Source organism: Limulus polyphemus, unplaced genomic scaffold, assembly GCF_000517525.1.
Source record: "Limulus polyphemus unplaced genomic scaffold, Limulus_polyphemus-2.1.2 Scaffold7664, whole genome shotgun sequence".
Taxonomy (NCBI): domain Eukaryota; kingdom Metazoa; phylum Arthropoda; class Merostomata; order Xiphosura; family Limulidae; genus Limulus; species Limulus polyphemus.
In genome coordinates this window covers 11,947-29,211 of record NW_013673274.1, presented here as the reverse complement: position 1 = coordinate 29,211, position 17,265 = coordinate 11,947, and the positions used below count along the sequence as shown (strand labels likewise).

Below are 17,265 nucleotides of genomic sequence, written 5' to 3'. Positions count from 1 at the left end.
AACAAGCAACTAACAAGTCAATATGCCATCTCAAGAGTAGGAGCTAGACAAATTTGCTTCCAAGGATCCATATTGGGAGTGGGATCCATTTATTCTTTTTAAAGCTCACACTTCTCATACTGAATCAATTCTTTATAAATTAAAATTATGCATACACCCAACATTTCAAAGTATGTAACCTCACACATAAATCCCTAACATTTAATTTCAACTACTTTTACATACAATTTATAATAGCGATTAATATTCAGAATTCTTACCTTTCGAGTCTGAATCTGATTCATTGACAGATATTGCGCCTTCCAATGACTTGCATGCCGATGTTTTATGGTCGATGAAATAATGAATGTTATTAAAAGCTGTACCACATTTCCCACACACCAACACATCTGTCCAAAAACAAAACCATTCATAAGAAAAAAAATATAATTACATTTAATATATGACAAATTTAATAAAAATCTGTTATTCGGCTCGAACATCCATAAGCTTGATACAAACACAGATTTTTAATAGTTAAGGAAGAAAATTCTACATCATGAAATGTAATCACAAACTAACTATTGTAATTAAAGTAAAGAAAAAATTGGTACAGAATACCCATTAAAAAATCACATCAAATTAAAACAATGATATTACTCTTCATAAAGACATTAGACATTTAAGTTCAGAAAAGTTTGATAAATTTTGCCTTTCATATAACAACTAAACTTAAATGTTGCCTTTCATATAGCAACTAAACATAAATGTTCCATTTCATATGGCAAATAAACATAAATTTTGCCTTTCATATAACACCTAAACATAAATGTTGCCTTTCCTATAACAACTAAACATAAATGTTGCCTTTCATATAAGAACTAAAAATAAATGTTGCCTTTCATATAATAACTAAAAATAAATGTTGCCCTTCATATAACAACTAAACATAAATGTTGCCCTTCATATAACAACTAAACATAAATGTTGCCTTTCATATAACAACTAAACAAATTTTGCCTTTCATATATCACAAACGTCTCATGAGGGGAGGTTGACTACTTCATATTATGATAAAAAACAAACTATATAGCTTGAAAAAAACAATAAATTATTATGACATAATAAAATTAAAAGTTTAAACAAACACTTCAATATACAAAGTATACTTCAACTTTCACAGGACTACTACACATAAATATCCAGGCTGGAATGTTTTAGTACCTAAATAAGAAAAGTTGCATGTTCAACAACAATTAATAATTAACTTGCCATAGAAGTTTTGATATACGAGCAGCATTTTTCTAACAAGTTTTATACTAATACGTTTCTCAGATAAAATTTTTCCCTGCTTTGATTGGTTAACTTTGACAAATATGTATAAAAATAACATGTTCTTTCCTAATATTAACAAACACCACCACATAAAACTTACATTTTGAGCAAGATAGGAAAATTATATTTATTAAATTCTATTATCAATAAAATGCTATTAAGAAAAAATCAGTTTCAGGTAAAGTTTTTAACCAAATTAGCTTATCAATAAATGTTTTGATCAGCCAATACCTTGGTTTAACAAAAGATGAGTAAAGTTAACTATTAATCCCGAAAAAATTGCTCACTAACAATATCATTACATTACTTTCATCTGGGTGATAAACATTAAAAATTGGTGAAAAAAGCCTCTCCTCTACACTATAATGGTAATGTCATTAATAACAAAGAACAAACTGTTCTATAGACTATGTACACATTTTAAAAATTTACATATATATGAACATAAACTTTTCTTATGGACATCAAAACTGAAAAATATAAATTAAGATCTTATAACTCCATTTAATTTCATTTTAACACACATGTTGATATATTCATAATTTATATTTAAAGACTGGGGTACTTATAATAGAAGAGGCACTTCTTATCCATAGTTTAACATCTCTGTCGCTTCAAATTACAAATAAGGATACTGTAAACGATGTATTTTTGACTAAATATTTTACTTTCGTACAAAAAAAGAAAACAAAAATCCCAAAAATGCATTAGGAAAGCAAAGTCAAAGGAAGAGGGTGAGTGAAACCGATATGAAGCTCACAGTAACAGGAGTAAAAGTGTTTTAACCTTCAACATTATGCTGAAGATACTAGCAATTTAAACAGATTTACAGTATTAAAGATAGGGGAATCCTGAAATTAAAACAGTAGTAACTTATGGTATTTTCATGTATCTAAGCCTTGTGCTTCAGAACCCATTGCAATAACTAAACGACTGCTATAACAGCATTCAGTAAGGTGTACAGTTATCCCTTGCCATTCGTGGGGGATTGGTTCTAGAAATTGCTGTAAAAGATGATACTTGTAGGTTTCCAACACACAAAAATACAATACATACAGTTACCACATTTTATAATAAAAAACAATGTACAGTAATACACATTAAAACAACAAGTAGAGGAATATGTTACAGTAATGTAAAAAATATGTATCTTAAAACTAAAATTATTTTACTTAACTTGGCTTTAATAATGATGATGTAGAAGATATAGATGATATTTTTCTCTCTTTTCTTTACATACAGTACGGTCGACTCATTACTGCCATACAGCCTACCCGTGCAGCAGCACCAAATCCACTAGCAAGTTTATCTAATAATTCAACTTTTTATAGTCATCAAATTATTTTGTCTTTTGATGCACTTTCATTCACTTTTCTTTTCTGCGCCATTATTATGGGAATGGATAAACATCGTGGTTGAACAAGGACTGAAAACATGCGAGATGCTGTGGTGCATGGCGGCACGCAGGAATACAAGCAAGAGTTTTCTAAGACTACATGCATCAATTACAAAGACCAAATGCTGAAACACGGTACCAGCAACTCAGTAGAGAAGAGATAAAACTGATAGAAGTTGGTCTAAATATTCAAAAGTAGATCACAGTCTATTAATCAAGTATGCCGGATTATCCAATCAGCATTTGCTATATGTGACAGGACACATTTGCATCAGATAAACATTACTAGAACTTCAAGCACCATTTGCTTGTTTGAATCAGATTATCTGTCTCTTGCTGGGTATTTTCTTAATTATTTTTTATTACTTGACACAGATCACAATAACAGGTTTACAAATAGCAGTGTTATGTTTTATTTCATTGAGAATTAAATAATGAAAAATATTTACATGATTTTTATGCCTGAAATTTTAAAAAAAGCAGCACAGTTAGTATGCTAAGCATTAATTAAGTGTATAATACTACTTCAGACCACAAAATCTTAGTTTCACTCTATCAAGAATTGGCTGATTCCATAATAATGTTATAAATTTCACGTGATTGAATAACAATTAACTCCTTCAACACACGTTTTTGTGTATGTGTGTGTGTAGAGAAGAGAACCCAGGATTTTACTTGCCAAATGCAAATTATGATCTAAAGGAAACGGTACAGAAATTGTGCATTGTGCTTATTCACAGTGTTGATTATTTGGTCTTCCTGTTGGTTAATGCCTTGTTTTAACCTATAAGGAACCCATTGGCTTTTAACACATTTTTATAAACTGTTTATGTGCCACTTGTGGGTCGTTTTAGCTGGCAAACAAGTCTTGTGATACAACCTTCAATTTCTGGAAACCAGATTTATTTCCGGTTAAACTGCTCCACCCATAGAAAATTTAACCACATGTCAAATTCACAACAGTTTCATATAATTTGTAATATTGTTCAGGAAAGTTAGGTCAATAATGCAAACTGGCTAAGACCGTGAATTATTAGTGAACAAATTTTGCATAAAAAAAGTTATGACTGACATATTGAAACCAAATTGAACAATATCGTGCTATGATCTTGCTATAACAAAATTGTACACAGTTTTATTTTAATCTGTATGATCGATACTTCGGTTGCTATAATTTAAGATGGAATGTTATATTTTTCCATTTTCTTTCACTAGTGCAAAAATCATACTTTACAATAAAAGGCAAGACATATGCATTTCTATAAAAATTGAATTTTAACTTATAATCACAACATATGGTATACAAGATGATTCCCGTACTCTTAATTTAGACATAGAAAATTTAAACATATTCAGAAAGATAGAAGAATTATATAACCTAAACCAAAGCACTTACTATCATCAAAATTTTAGTGTTGGCCAATTACAGTTATTTCATTTCAAATTGGATCCTTTAGTTTTGAGTAGCTGATGAATTTTGTTTATAAAATTTGTAAGGATAATCACATGAAAGACTGTGTGTGGTATTTTGAATTTAATTTTATAATAATTGATAATATTTGAATGTAATTTCAAAGCAAAAAAATTAAAAAATTGGAGATTTTGACTAAGGCCAAAATTACTACATTTTTTTTCCTGATAATCTCCTTTTTGGCTTTAACATCATTGTCCAAAATTGAAAAATAATTTTTCGCACACCGGTTCAACTAAGATTCAATGTGAAAATTTGAAGGCAAATTAATTTTTGAAAGAAATTCTGAAAAAGGTAGGGGTCTCATTCTGAGTAAACTGAACTGTAGATCTATAAAAGCACATACATTTACCTCAAGTTATAAATTATTATTACAAAATACACATAATAATTTTTTTTTTCCAAGAAGCTAAGCTTTCAAATCACATTTATAAATCTCTTGTTATATACAATTCAAGGTCTCGGTAGTTAGTAGCTCAGATCAAGTCGGTGTTCTAGGAGTACCAGGTTATTTTTACCTTTTGCATAGTACATTTTTTTACTTACCCTGCTTCGCAACAGCAACAAGCATCAGTGATTTTATCTTTTTTGATAGAAACTGTGAGAATTAGCACTCTTCTTCATGCTGTGGTTTACACTTGCCGTTTGCATGTTAATATCTTACTGATTCAAACTTATCAACATGTAATAGCAGGGATAGGAATAATGAAATAATATTACATTCACTTGAAGGAAATCTATCAGGAAGATTACATTCTCTCGTTTAGAGTTGCATTTCCTCATGAATTGTTTTTTTAAAATTTAATCCATGCAATATGTTCACTTTCATTGGTCATAACTAATGAAATACGGGATGGACCATGCATTCCCGATCAGGAATGTCAATTAAAAAAATAAAATTCCTCGGGAATGTAATATTTCGATCCCTGAATAGCATTCTGATTAAAATGGTTTTACTAGCTGTATCTGCCTTAAATTAAGAGCTAAAGGTGGTAAAGTGATTGAAAATGTTACAGGCAAATCACACAAACTAAGCTAACCTGAGCTCCAATTTTGTGAGTCAAAAATACAGCAAATGTTTATGTCAGCAATGATCATTAAGGAGGACCTTTGGTGGGTGTTTGACATGTATCATAATTTAACCTTAAAAACTGTCTACAGAAGCAGCATGCCATATGAAAATATGATGTATCTTCACAGAACTGTAGCTGTGGTATTCCAACTGTAAGCAATGTATAGACTCTTCAACCACCCAGGAAGGAATGCCAAAACGTGGGGGGGGGGGGGTCAAGTAAACATTTTAAAAATTATATGCAATCAACTTGCTGCTTCCCGTATCTATAAAGTAGACTGTAAGTTTTGTTTACTATGAAATGCACGAGTGCAAACCCGAAACAAGAAGAATGAATACCATGGATTGGCATGTCACATGTTTAGCAACCCTCCACCATTTTTTATGGTTCTCGATTTCACTTCCAAACTAATCAAGGGTAATATTTAAATGTGATAAAATATAAAACTCGGTCTCGTTACAAAGATATGAACTGTAGTTTAAAACTACATTTATATGTTATTCTTCATTCAATATTCTAAAGAATGTACATTTTTAAAATCTCAACCATACATTATTTTCAGAATGAAGAGACATGTATAGCTGTAAAACAATTATTTACATAGAAATACGTTTAATATATTTGTATTTACTATTAGATATTATTATTATCTGTAAATAAGGTTATAATTGAGATGGTGGGAGGAAATAATGGCTAGTAAGCCTTATTTTACAAGCATGTTTTCTCGTGGCTAGTCAGTAAAGTTAAACACACCTTCATCCATTGCTTCAGTAGTTTGAGGACTTTCTTCGTTATTTAAGTCACTTTTCCCAGCAGGTCCTTTAGATTGTCTTAGTTTCTGGTGGGTAGAAGATCTAAATGGTCGTTGGTGTATATCTTGTTTTTTAAGTCTGGACAATGGTGTATTATAAGGACCAACCATATTCCGACATCTAAAAATGTTTCCTGTGGAAAATAATAAACAGTGTGCACTCTTAAAATTTCCATAAACGTGATTAGAATAACTAATTTGAATTTAATGACCTAAAAAATGTTTAGATATTTTTAATCTATATAAACTTGATCCCCATCCTTGTTTCAGATCTAAAAATCTATCAGTAGAAAGATATGCAAATTTGTATAAATCTCCAACCACATCAAACACATAAAAAAATAAATTAGGATGTACATATCCCAACATGCTCTTCTGAAACCAAACATTAGTACATTTTTGCAAAGTTTTGTAGGCACAGAATATGATATAATAATTCTAATGATGACTGTGTCTCAACTTCAATTATTCACAAAAGTTAGCATACGTTTATCATTTTATCACAATGATTATATTTAAGCAAGATGTAACAATTCCAATGGCTCCGTTTATGCCATTAATGCTAAAGGAGGGATAATATCAAGCATAGTGGAAACTTAAATATTTCTCAGCCTTGTTATTGACCCAATGCTATATTTGAAATACTAAAATCGAAATATTTTCAATATACAGTATTATCTATGAATTTGTATGTATAAAAGTCATCCACGATGTCATCAGACATCCACGATGTTATGATCAATTGTATGAGTGAGTATTTCTGTACCATTTTCACATCAGCTAGATGTTTCAAAAAGGCATTAATAATAAATCCAAATTACAAGCCATTGGTTAGAATATTAAAAGGATGTTCAATTCTGCAGAATAACAATGTAAATAAAATGTCAGTGAAGAAATAACAATTATAATATTCAACATCTTCCAGAAGAGTGCTATCAGTGAGGAAGTAGAAAATTCACCAAGATACAACCTGTGCTACATAATTGGAAAACCACATTAAACGGGAACACGATATTGTGTTCTTTTATCATTTACTGTGCTACATACTTTCATACTACGAAGCATGAACACAGTAAAAGAAGACAAATCGGGGGACAAAAAATAAACTCAGCCATTATTCAGTACTTTTAAAGATTCCTACTGCTAATATGGGGAATAACAGAACTTTCTGCTGACCAACTTGTGACATTAATCGCAAATAGGCAAGCATCTAATGGTAACACAGGAAAGGCATAACTTATTAACTGTACCATCTTCAGGCCCTTCGAGAAACAGCGCAGACAACTAATCTCTAGGGCTTGGTGTTTGTTACCATTCTATTGGCTTTCACTTAGGCTCCTGAACAGGAATCTTAAGAAAAAACTAGGAACTAGTTTCTTCCGTATTGAAACTAAAATAAATACAATTCCCCGTGACCCAAATGAATCATAGCAAATACTGCTTCAAAACCTTTTGTTTACAACTTTTTTTAACATTATTTCCAGAATGTTGGGTATTCTTCTGTGAGGATTAATACATACAAAAGTTTCTACATTTAACAAACAAATAAAACGAAAAATAAGAAAACTGACCTTAATGATAACCCAAGTTATAAAACAAGGGCCATTTTCTGGGAAGTAAATAATATTTAAATGTCAACCTAAAACTTTATCTTTTTGCATTTCATTGACAAGAATGAAAGTATTAAGTTAAATTTGTTTGTATCATGGTATATGTTTAATGAAAATTACTTGAATGAGGAAGAACATTATGCTAATATATTAATAATAATAGGTACTAAGGTAGGCAAACAACAATTTATAAGCATAAAGAAGAGTTTTATTGATTTTGTGAAAGAACATTGGTGTTTTATTCAGGTATGATCTGTACTATAAATAGTATAATTTATAAACCCTGTGTTGCTTAGTTATAGTACAGATCATAGAGAGGCCAATGTTCTGTCGAAACAGTTTGTTCCACCAAAAATAAAACGCTTCCTTATGCTTATAAATCGTTGTTTGCAAACCTATTATTATTTAATAAAAAGTGAAAACATGTGACGTATTAAAAGTTATTAATAACAGTAATACTAACATTTACACTGCAATTGCAATTGCCGTAAAACTATAAACCCAAAATAAAAAACAGAAAAATGAGCAAATCAAAACTTTTAATGAAATTTAGAAAACTATATCAAACACAGTCATCTAGTTAAAGTTAAACAGAAATATTGTTTCAATGTTTGGATCTAACACCACGGTGAGATTAAGTATTAAATTAAATTTATTTATTTTTTAATTAAAACCCGACTCGTACAGCGAGTGATACTCATAGACATACCGATACTAGTATTACTACATAGTTAACCCTAACAATAACATGGTAATTACGCTCTGCAAATTACAACGAGAGCAACGGACAAAGACGATGTGACATTCCAAACAAAACATAAAAGGACTGAGTAACGTTGTAATATTTTTCTAACTTAAAAATTATTACATGAAAGCAGAATGGTTGGCAAAAACCAAATCACTTACAGCTAACACATATTTTTATTATCTCTGCAACACAAATATATTCGAACTCTAGAATATATTACCCGCCCTGCGACAAATGCGTTTCTTTAACCATCGTGGAACTTTTAAATTTTCCAAAAGGTGACGCTCGTTCCGATTTAACATGTATTTATTTACTAATATCTGATCCTTATTAAGTTGTTTCTATTATAGGAAAACTTAAAAGTGAGTCCATGGCAGAAATTTTTGTTCGGTTAAATATTTCTTTATATTTATTTATTTTCATTATAATAAAGGCAATGAAACTAATTATAATGATTGTTTATTATGTGAAGTATATAAAGCAATTTTATAATTTATTGCACACATATAAACACTCAACAATTTTGTTTTATTTAACACATACTAGTAATATTCATATTATCAACTACATAGATTGAATATTTATGCCTATTATTTAATCATTTTGGATTTCCATTAATGTTCGTATTATCTTTATTTTGTAGAAATCAGCGCACAGTTATTTCTTTTCTTGAATTTTAAATATTACTAATACGAAACAGAAATATAAGATGTAGACTTTATACACACAATATGAATTCAAACTTATACCACTGTTTAAAAATTAAATAGCAAAACAACAACAACATATTGTTGCGTCAGCGAGGTCACGTGACTAGTATCACACCACCTCTTTATAGAAATATCCTGTTCCTTCAAGAATGCCCTAGCATTTACTAGATATGTATTAGTCTTGTATATATTGTTGCGTCATCGAAGTCACATGACTAGTGTGACGCCACGTTTCTAGAACTATCCTGTACATTGGCGAATGTTCTAGCGTTTATTAGATATAGGGTAGTCTGGTATATAAAAGAGGGTGACAACGTGACGGGAAGGTAATGTGTGTGTAGATAGTGAGTAATTGAACTGCAGTCAGAAGTATTGTTGACGTTCGTTGATATAGTGTTTGTTATAGAGCGATTGTTGAAAATAAGTGTATCGTAAAGTTGTATTCGGAAAGAATAAACCAGTTTTATTAAGTAAGGACTTGTGTCGCTGAAGTTTCGTCGGAACGAAGTTACGGAAAGTTAATTAACAAAACGGAGACGTAACAATAGTTTGAGGAAGTTACTCATTCTTAACTGTCATAAATTTGGTGGAAGTATGTGTTATAATTCCTTATAATGCTTAAAATCTATTGTAATAACAGAGCAGGAAGAATAATTTGTCTTGTCAAATTGTGTTCTAAATTAACTGAACCAGTCTGTGTGGACTTTGAGAGAAAAGAGACAATTACGTATAGTTCTGGACACAACTGTGATAAGCAGCAGTGTAACGAACATTTGCATATAAGTTTGACGTGTTTTAATTACAACTAGACTGTGTGCTGGTTGTTTATTGTTGAAATTTATCGCCAAAAAAGTCGCAGACACCTACTGTAAAGAATCTGGCGTATACATAAAACCCGAAAGTAGCAGTCAATTTCTTATTTTTATAAAAGATACACTAAAGCCAATGCTTTTAATTATTTTTTCCTCGTAATTAGGGAATCATGTTCAATTTCTTTTTAAAACACTTTCTTCGCTGTAAATGGTGAACAAAATCGCCATTGTCGGAAGAAGAGTGCATTCTTCTTGTTTTAAAGTCCATTAATGATTTATTCTTATTTTGTACCCATTTGTATTTTATAAAAAAAAATATGAAAACGAAACATTGTTGACCTCTGACGGATGAACGGTAAATTTGAGGGATTAGAACACTATAATTCGAGTTTCAATCCTGGTTGTAAACATAGTGTGAATGTTACACTAATGAGCTTTGCCTCGCAACAAATGGAATGTTGCTAAGTCTTTCGAAGATCATAAAAATATTTCTCTGGAGTCGAATGAAGTAGTGGAACGTCCAAAATAATGGAAAGTATATTATTTACGGCGCTGCTGGTAAGACAATTAAATATTAGCTATAGAAGAAACTCCAAATATATCAAATCAGTTATCACTGTTACTATAAATTGAAGAATTTTCTTATTGTTCTAAACATTAATATTAGAATGAGAATATAGAAGAGAATTTGTTCGTGGCCTCATACCCCAATTCATATTTTGAAATATTGTTACGTCTCCGTTTGTTAATTAACTTTCCGTAACTTCGTTCCGACGAAACTTTAGCGACACAAGTCCTTACTTAATAAAACTGATTTATTCTTTCTGAATATAACTTTACGATAGACTTGATTTCAACATTCGCGCTAAAACAAACGCTATAACGAACTTCAACAATATTCTCTGACTGCAGATCAATTACTCACTACCTACACACACATTGATCCCGTCACGTTGTGACCATCTTATATATACCAGACTACCCTATATCTAGTAATCTCCCGACAATTCACGAACAATCTAGCATAGCATCAGTAGATTAACATCATTATACCCAATCTAACATAGCATCAGTAGATTAACATCCTTATACCCAATCTAACATAACATCAGTAGATTAACATCCTTATACCCAATCTAACGTAACATCAGTAGATTAACATCATTATACCCAATCTAACATAACATCAGTAGATTAACATCCTTATACCCAATCTAACGTTACATCATTAAACCCAATCGTCACTTGTTCATCATATATTAGACTGTAATAAAAGATGTAACAATAATAATGTGTACTACATAAGGTTATCAACCATATAGAAAAATAAAGAAAATAAAAATAGCAAAACTTAAGGTATTCTATTAATCAGTTCTAATCCTCCACTCCCCTTACACAAATAAGTTAAGACTGTTGGCTGACCAAAGCTACAATTAATTTATATAACAATATTTCCAAAACTCAGCTGATGAGCAAACTTCATTTTAGAGAGAGGTCCGAGTGGCATGTTCTCCTCTGTTTACTTCCACTGTTTCACGTACATTTATATATATATATATATATCTATAAATACAATGAGAAAAGGCGATTAAATAGGTAAGAGGAAGAACAAAGTCTTCTCTGGCATTAATTTTTAATTACGTGGTCCGATAGAATATGAAATATAGATGTATCGTCTGCTTCATCTCGGTATTGTTACTAAGAATCCAAATTGTTTAGTCTCGTCTACATTATAGTTCCAGGAACCTGTGGAATAAAAAAAATAGCTACTTTAACCCACGAATTTTGATTAATGTGTTTAAAGCTAAAGTTGAATTAGCTGTATAGCTTAAAATTAAAGAACAAGACTTATCAACAGTAATTTTGGTTGAGATTGAATTCAAACATCATTTAAGACGTTTGAGGAAACTGTCAGGTGGTGGTAGTAGTACAGTTATATATCGAGAGACCGAAATACCTGCTAGCTTATCACAACAATATTACGAAAAATATGTGAAAAAAAAAGAATTTTAAAGAAACATAAAACACTATTGTTTGTTAGAAAAACTGAAAGATAAAGAAAAAATATGTAGCATATTCCAAAAAATAGTAGAGTTAGTATGGAATAAAATCAGTAGACGAAATATCCAAGCTATCTTTCTATATACCTCATATCTCAATATCAAAGCTTTTGTTGCTCACCTCTGGCTTTTCTCTGTGGGTGTCAACGGCATCTATTGGTAGAGTGAACTGTTCAACTTTACATCCATATGCTACAGGCGTTAACTTAAAAACTGTGTGTAATGGTACTTTCAGGTAAGGAAGGTCCTCTATACCAGAAAATAAATATATATATAGGGTTAGTAAGAGTTTCACAGAAAATAATGTTTCTTACATGTAATATTAAAACAGTTGACAAATGCTCTTATTTTTTATAATTAGTCTGAAGTTTATCTGATGCCACTTTGTTGGTGAAAAAGCTTGGAAGCATGATGTTCGACTCTCAATGTTTGAAGTTTGAGTTGAGTACTTCATGAAAAACACAAGGTTTATGCCAACAGTTGATAACCCTTCATGTTGAGGTCAGTTGCTTTGTTGGAGGTGGGCCTTCTGACCTTGTGGGATGTAGATGAAACTTTCTTTACTGATGGTACTAGTGGCCTTCTGACCTTGTAGGATGTGGATGAAACTTCCTTTACTGATGGTACTAGTGGCCTTCTGACCTTATAGGATGTGGATGAAACTTCCTTTACTGATGGTACTAGTGGCCTTCTGACCTTGTAGGATGTAAATGAAACTTTCTTTACTGATGGTACTAGTGGCCTTCTGATCTTGTAGGATGTGGATGAAACTTCCTTTACTGATGGTACTAGTGGCCTTCTGACCTTGTAGGAGTGGTGAAACTTCCTTTACTGGTAGTACTAGTGGCCTTCTGACCTTGTAGGAGGTGGATGAAACTTCCTTTACTGATAGTACTAGTGGCCTTCTGACCTTGTAGGATGTGGATAAAACTTCTTTACTGATGGTACTAGTGGCCTACTGACCTTGTAGGACGTGGATGAAACTTCCTTTACTGATGGTACTAGTGGCCTTCTGACCTTGTAGGAGATGGGAAAGACTTCCTTTACTGATGGTACTAGTGGCCTTCTGACCTTGTAGGATATGCTACTGATTTCCCCATCTTTTGTTTTTCCTATCTATACCATATGGTACTTTCCATCAGTCTCACTCTCTCTAAATGTCAAGATCTTTCATGGTTGCTGCTTTGACCTCACTAGTGTTGAGGAAGTTGATATCCTGCCAGAAGAGTTATACTAGAATTGGTAAAGTGTCCTCTTTTGTGAGCTTGGCAGACTCCTCATTTATCTTCAGTCTTGCATATGTCAAAGTTATGGTCTTACCTTGAAGTTACTTTGCTTTCTGCCATCCATCTGGGAACCTGTCACTCTAAATTTTATGTATTACTGCCTGTGATTTGGTTGATGGCACTGTCTATTTACAGTTCATTGTTTTTAGGAGAGCAAAAGTTTAAGCTTGGACTGTAGCACAACAAATGAATTCTGAGCTCAAATCATCACATTGTTACGCCTCCAGTTGTTAATTGATTTTCCGTAACTTCGTTCCGACAAAACTTTAGAGACACAAGTCCTTACTTAATAAAACTGGTTTATTCTTTCTGAATATAACTTTACCGATACACTTATTTTCAACAGTCGCTCTATAACAAACGTTTTAACAACGAACGTTAACTTCAACAATACTTTCTGACTACAGTTCAATTACTCACTACCTACACACACACATTGTCCCGTCACGTTGTGAGCGTCTTATATATATACCAGACAAACATATATCTAGTAAATGCTAGGGCATTCACGAAGGAACAAGATATTTCTAGAAAATAGGTGGCGTGACACTAGTCACGTGACCTCGCTGACGCAACAATATGACTTTGCTTAACCAATAATGGATACATTATATATTTGCAATAGGTTGAATACCAGTTTTTCAATATGGACAAATTTTGATCCAACATCTTATAATACTTAATTAAGATGAATCATTGGATTGTTTTCATGGGCATCACAGATACATTTCTTAAAATAATCAGGAGTTGTATATGTAAATTGTTTATCATGTGCTGTATAAATATTTTAGATAACTTAGTAACAAGAAGGTTAAGAGTCCTGCTGATTGTTATTCTGGTTATAAACGACTTGGATTCCAATCTCACATCCTACTTATTGTTGTTCTGACTATAAATGACTTGGATTCCAATCTCACATCCTACTTATTGTTGTTCTGGCTATAAACGACTTGGATTCCAATCTCACATCCTACTTATTGTTGTTCTGACTATAAATGACTTGGATTCCAATCTCACATCCTACTTATTGTTGTTCTGGCTATAAATGACTTGGATTCCAATCTCACATCCTACTTATTGTTGTTTTGACTATAAATGACTTGGATTCCAATCTCACATCCTACTTATTGTTGTTCTGGCTATAAACGACTTGGATTCCAATCTCACATCCTACTTATTGTTGTTCTGGCTATAAATGACTTGGATTCCAATCTCACATCCTGCTAATTGTTGTTCTGGCTACAAAGGACTTTGATCCCAATCTCAAGTACTGTTGATTGTTGTTCTGGCTATAAATGACTTGGATTCCAATCTCAAGTACTGTTGATTGTTGTTCTGGCTATAAATGACTTTGATTACAATCTCATGTGCCCTTAGTAGTACATGTCCAAAGAATCTTGTATAAGAGTAATTTAAGTTATTAAACAATTTTCCTTCTTGGAACTAACACAGATAATTCAGTAATTATATTTCTTTGCTTATGCCTGAAGTCTTAGTTATGCAGTATGATTTGTTTGTCGATTCAGAACTTTAGGCATAGCTGGGTTTATGCAGATCTTTCTTTTTTTCAATTTGTTTATTTACAAAATGGAGGAACATGCATACGAAGCAATAAAACTCATCATAAAAATAAACAAACAACACGCGTGCAACATAAACGTTTGCCTAAGTTTATCCATTTCTGTGTTTAACATATTGTGAAAAATATTCAAAACATGGTGATAGCTCCTTCTACAATTCATTGTGGCAAGTAACATTTCTATAGCTTGATTAATTTTAAGATTTGTGTGTTAATTAATCAAGTAGAAAGCTGGAAACTGAAATATAGTGACTGGATTGTTTGGATTATCTTGTAACGTAAGAAAAGCAAAGTCTGTAACATTTTTCTGACTCACCAGATTTTTCATCCATGAAATAAGCCAGCACACAGCGGAGTACAGCTTGGTGAGATATTACTAGTACATTCTCTTGCCTCTCTAGTTGCTAAAGGAGCAAGAAAAAGCATGAAAATTTAAGCAAAATATGTAAATGTACATATATAGTTCCATGATATTATTGTTACAAAAGTTAAGTACAAAGGTATTAAAACTCCATTTTTTGTACAAATATACATTGATAAATGAATTTTGTAAACACTACCACGTGTTTCAAAACCAGTGTTTAATACAGTAAACAATCGAAAAGTGTGTGGCAGACGAACTTGTTTTCGTTCTCAGATTTTAAGATACAGTGATTTTTGTTCCAAATCACATAAAACAAAAAGCAAAGCAAAGAGAGATTTGGAAAATTGCAAATGTTATAAAGCTGAGGAAAATAACTGTGGAAGTAGCACGTGTTGGGGTAGCACGTGTTCCCTCATTTAACAGCAAATAATTTAATAAAGCATTTGAAAAACAATAATAAAAATAAAGGGGGTAAGGACAGGTGTTTAAACTATTGCCCTACCATACACCATTTGCACTTCTACGCTTCTTTGAAATTCAGCAGAGACTAACATAACTTCCAAACATCAACCCATTATACTAAAAATTAAAATAGAAAATTACACATGTATTAATCACAATGAGGCTGTTTTTAACTACACATAAGCAATTTAAAAGCATGAATAAATTGTTAAATCTGAATTTAACCTTTGCTAGCATGACTTACCATGATGACAGGTTCCAGTCTAGCCACCAAATCTTCATAGGACTTCAGAAAAAGAAATATATATTTACTGTAAACATAAGCCATATACACAACAACAACAATAAAAAAAGGTAACTAGCAAACATGTATAAACACACAAAATTCAGCCTGTAGCAGCTGGTAACTATAAAACGTTGATTTACTTAGTTGTTTCTGACTAAACTTCAAACTTTGAAGGTGACTTAATTCCAGCTTATGAACACACTTGTGTTAATACACAGAAAGTTAGCTGGGATGTGTGCTGTATAGGAAACAGTTCTATCTCTTGTTTACTACAGACAATCACTAATTAAAACAGTTTCAGTTGACTCTTTTCAGTTTGGAGTAAAAGATCGGTATTTATTTTGTAACCTCCACTTACTGAAACTTTAGGTAAATTAATAAAAACATAAATATATTTGTTTTTATAGCATGTACAGGAGAAGATTAAATTGTTCTACATTCTTAAGACAGGGCACTACTTAGAAAATTTCTGAAGCTTAGGTAAATCCTAAAACATTCAGTGAATTATGTACAGCATTTGGTGAAAAAACAAACTATGGGATGTTTAAAGGTTACACCTGTACATGAAAATATCACATTCTTATGAAACTGTTCATTCTATTTATCCTTTTCATGTCTCAAATATAATAGTTAAGAAACTATTAATACATATACAGAGGGTGGTTAAGCTATACAGTTGTTGTATTTGTTTTATGTAAAAAGAAAATACTGTTGTGTCAGCGAGGTCACGTGACTAGTATCATGCCACTCGTTCTCTCGAACCGGTATAATGATGTTAATCTACTGATGCTATGTTACAGTAGATTAACATCATTATACCCAATCTAACATAGCATCAGTAGATTAACATCATTATACCCAATCATGTTATGCATACCCAATCTAACAGTAGATTAACATCATTATGCTATTAATGGTTGGAGACGGCTTGAATGGGTAATGAAGAAAAACTTTAATATAAGTTTAACCTAACGGCAAATGTAAAGCGTTTCGACAAGGTTTTGTCATCATCAGGTACAAGTAATTTACACTGACACGGATATATATCTCTCTCTATATATATATACACACACTATTGAACAAGGAAGTCAAATGACCGGAACTGTTGCAACACATAAAAGCGGTATCTATGCACCCCGGGGTGTTGGTTTAGAGTAGGGTTGTTTGGTTCAACTAAGATGGATTCCTTGATTTTTCATTTGTTTATGTTGGGTTCTTTGTTTAAAATGACTGTGTTTTTAATAGATATACTATGGTTTTTTGAGTTACAATGGTGAAAAACA

The 17,265-nt window shown here is 31.8% G+C and overlaps 1 protein-coding gene and 1 long non-coding RNA gene across 2 annotated transcripts in view; both read right to left on the bottom strand.

Annotated features, from left to right (window-relative positions):
- Nucleotides 1–258: 258 nt before the first annotated feature.
- Nucleotides 259–8,675, bottom strand: LOC106474770. Its single transcript, XR_001291768.1, has 3 exons — nucleotides 8,582–8,675; nucleotides 6,008–6,199; nucleotides 259–389 (listed from the first exon to the last, which is right to left on the bottom strand). It is a non-coding gene; the product is annotated as an uncharacterized LOC106474770 (long non-coding RNA).
- A 2,918-nt stretch (nucleotides 8,676–11,593) lies between these two features.
- LOC106474768 (6-phosphofructo-2-kinase/fructose-2,6-bisphosphatase-like) overlaps nucleotides 11,594–17,265 on the bottom strand; it is a gene marked incomplete at its 5' end in the record, with an annotated part of 17,107 nt that continues 11,435 nt past the window's right edge. Inside the window, 4 exons of the mRNA XM_013935460.2 lie at nucleotides 11,594–11,691; nucleotides 12,127–12,254; nucleotides 15,187–15,274; nucleotides 15,941–15,982. Of these exons, the coding sequence (XP_013790914.1) occupies nucleotides 11,671–11,691; nucleotides 12,127–12,254; nucleotides 15,187–15,274; nucleotides 15,941–15,982 (279 nt within the window). The remainder of the gene's footprint in view (nucleotides 11,692–12,126; nucleotides 12,255–15,186; nucleotides 15,275–15,940; nucleotides 15,983–17,265) is intronic.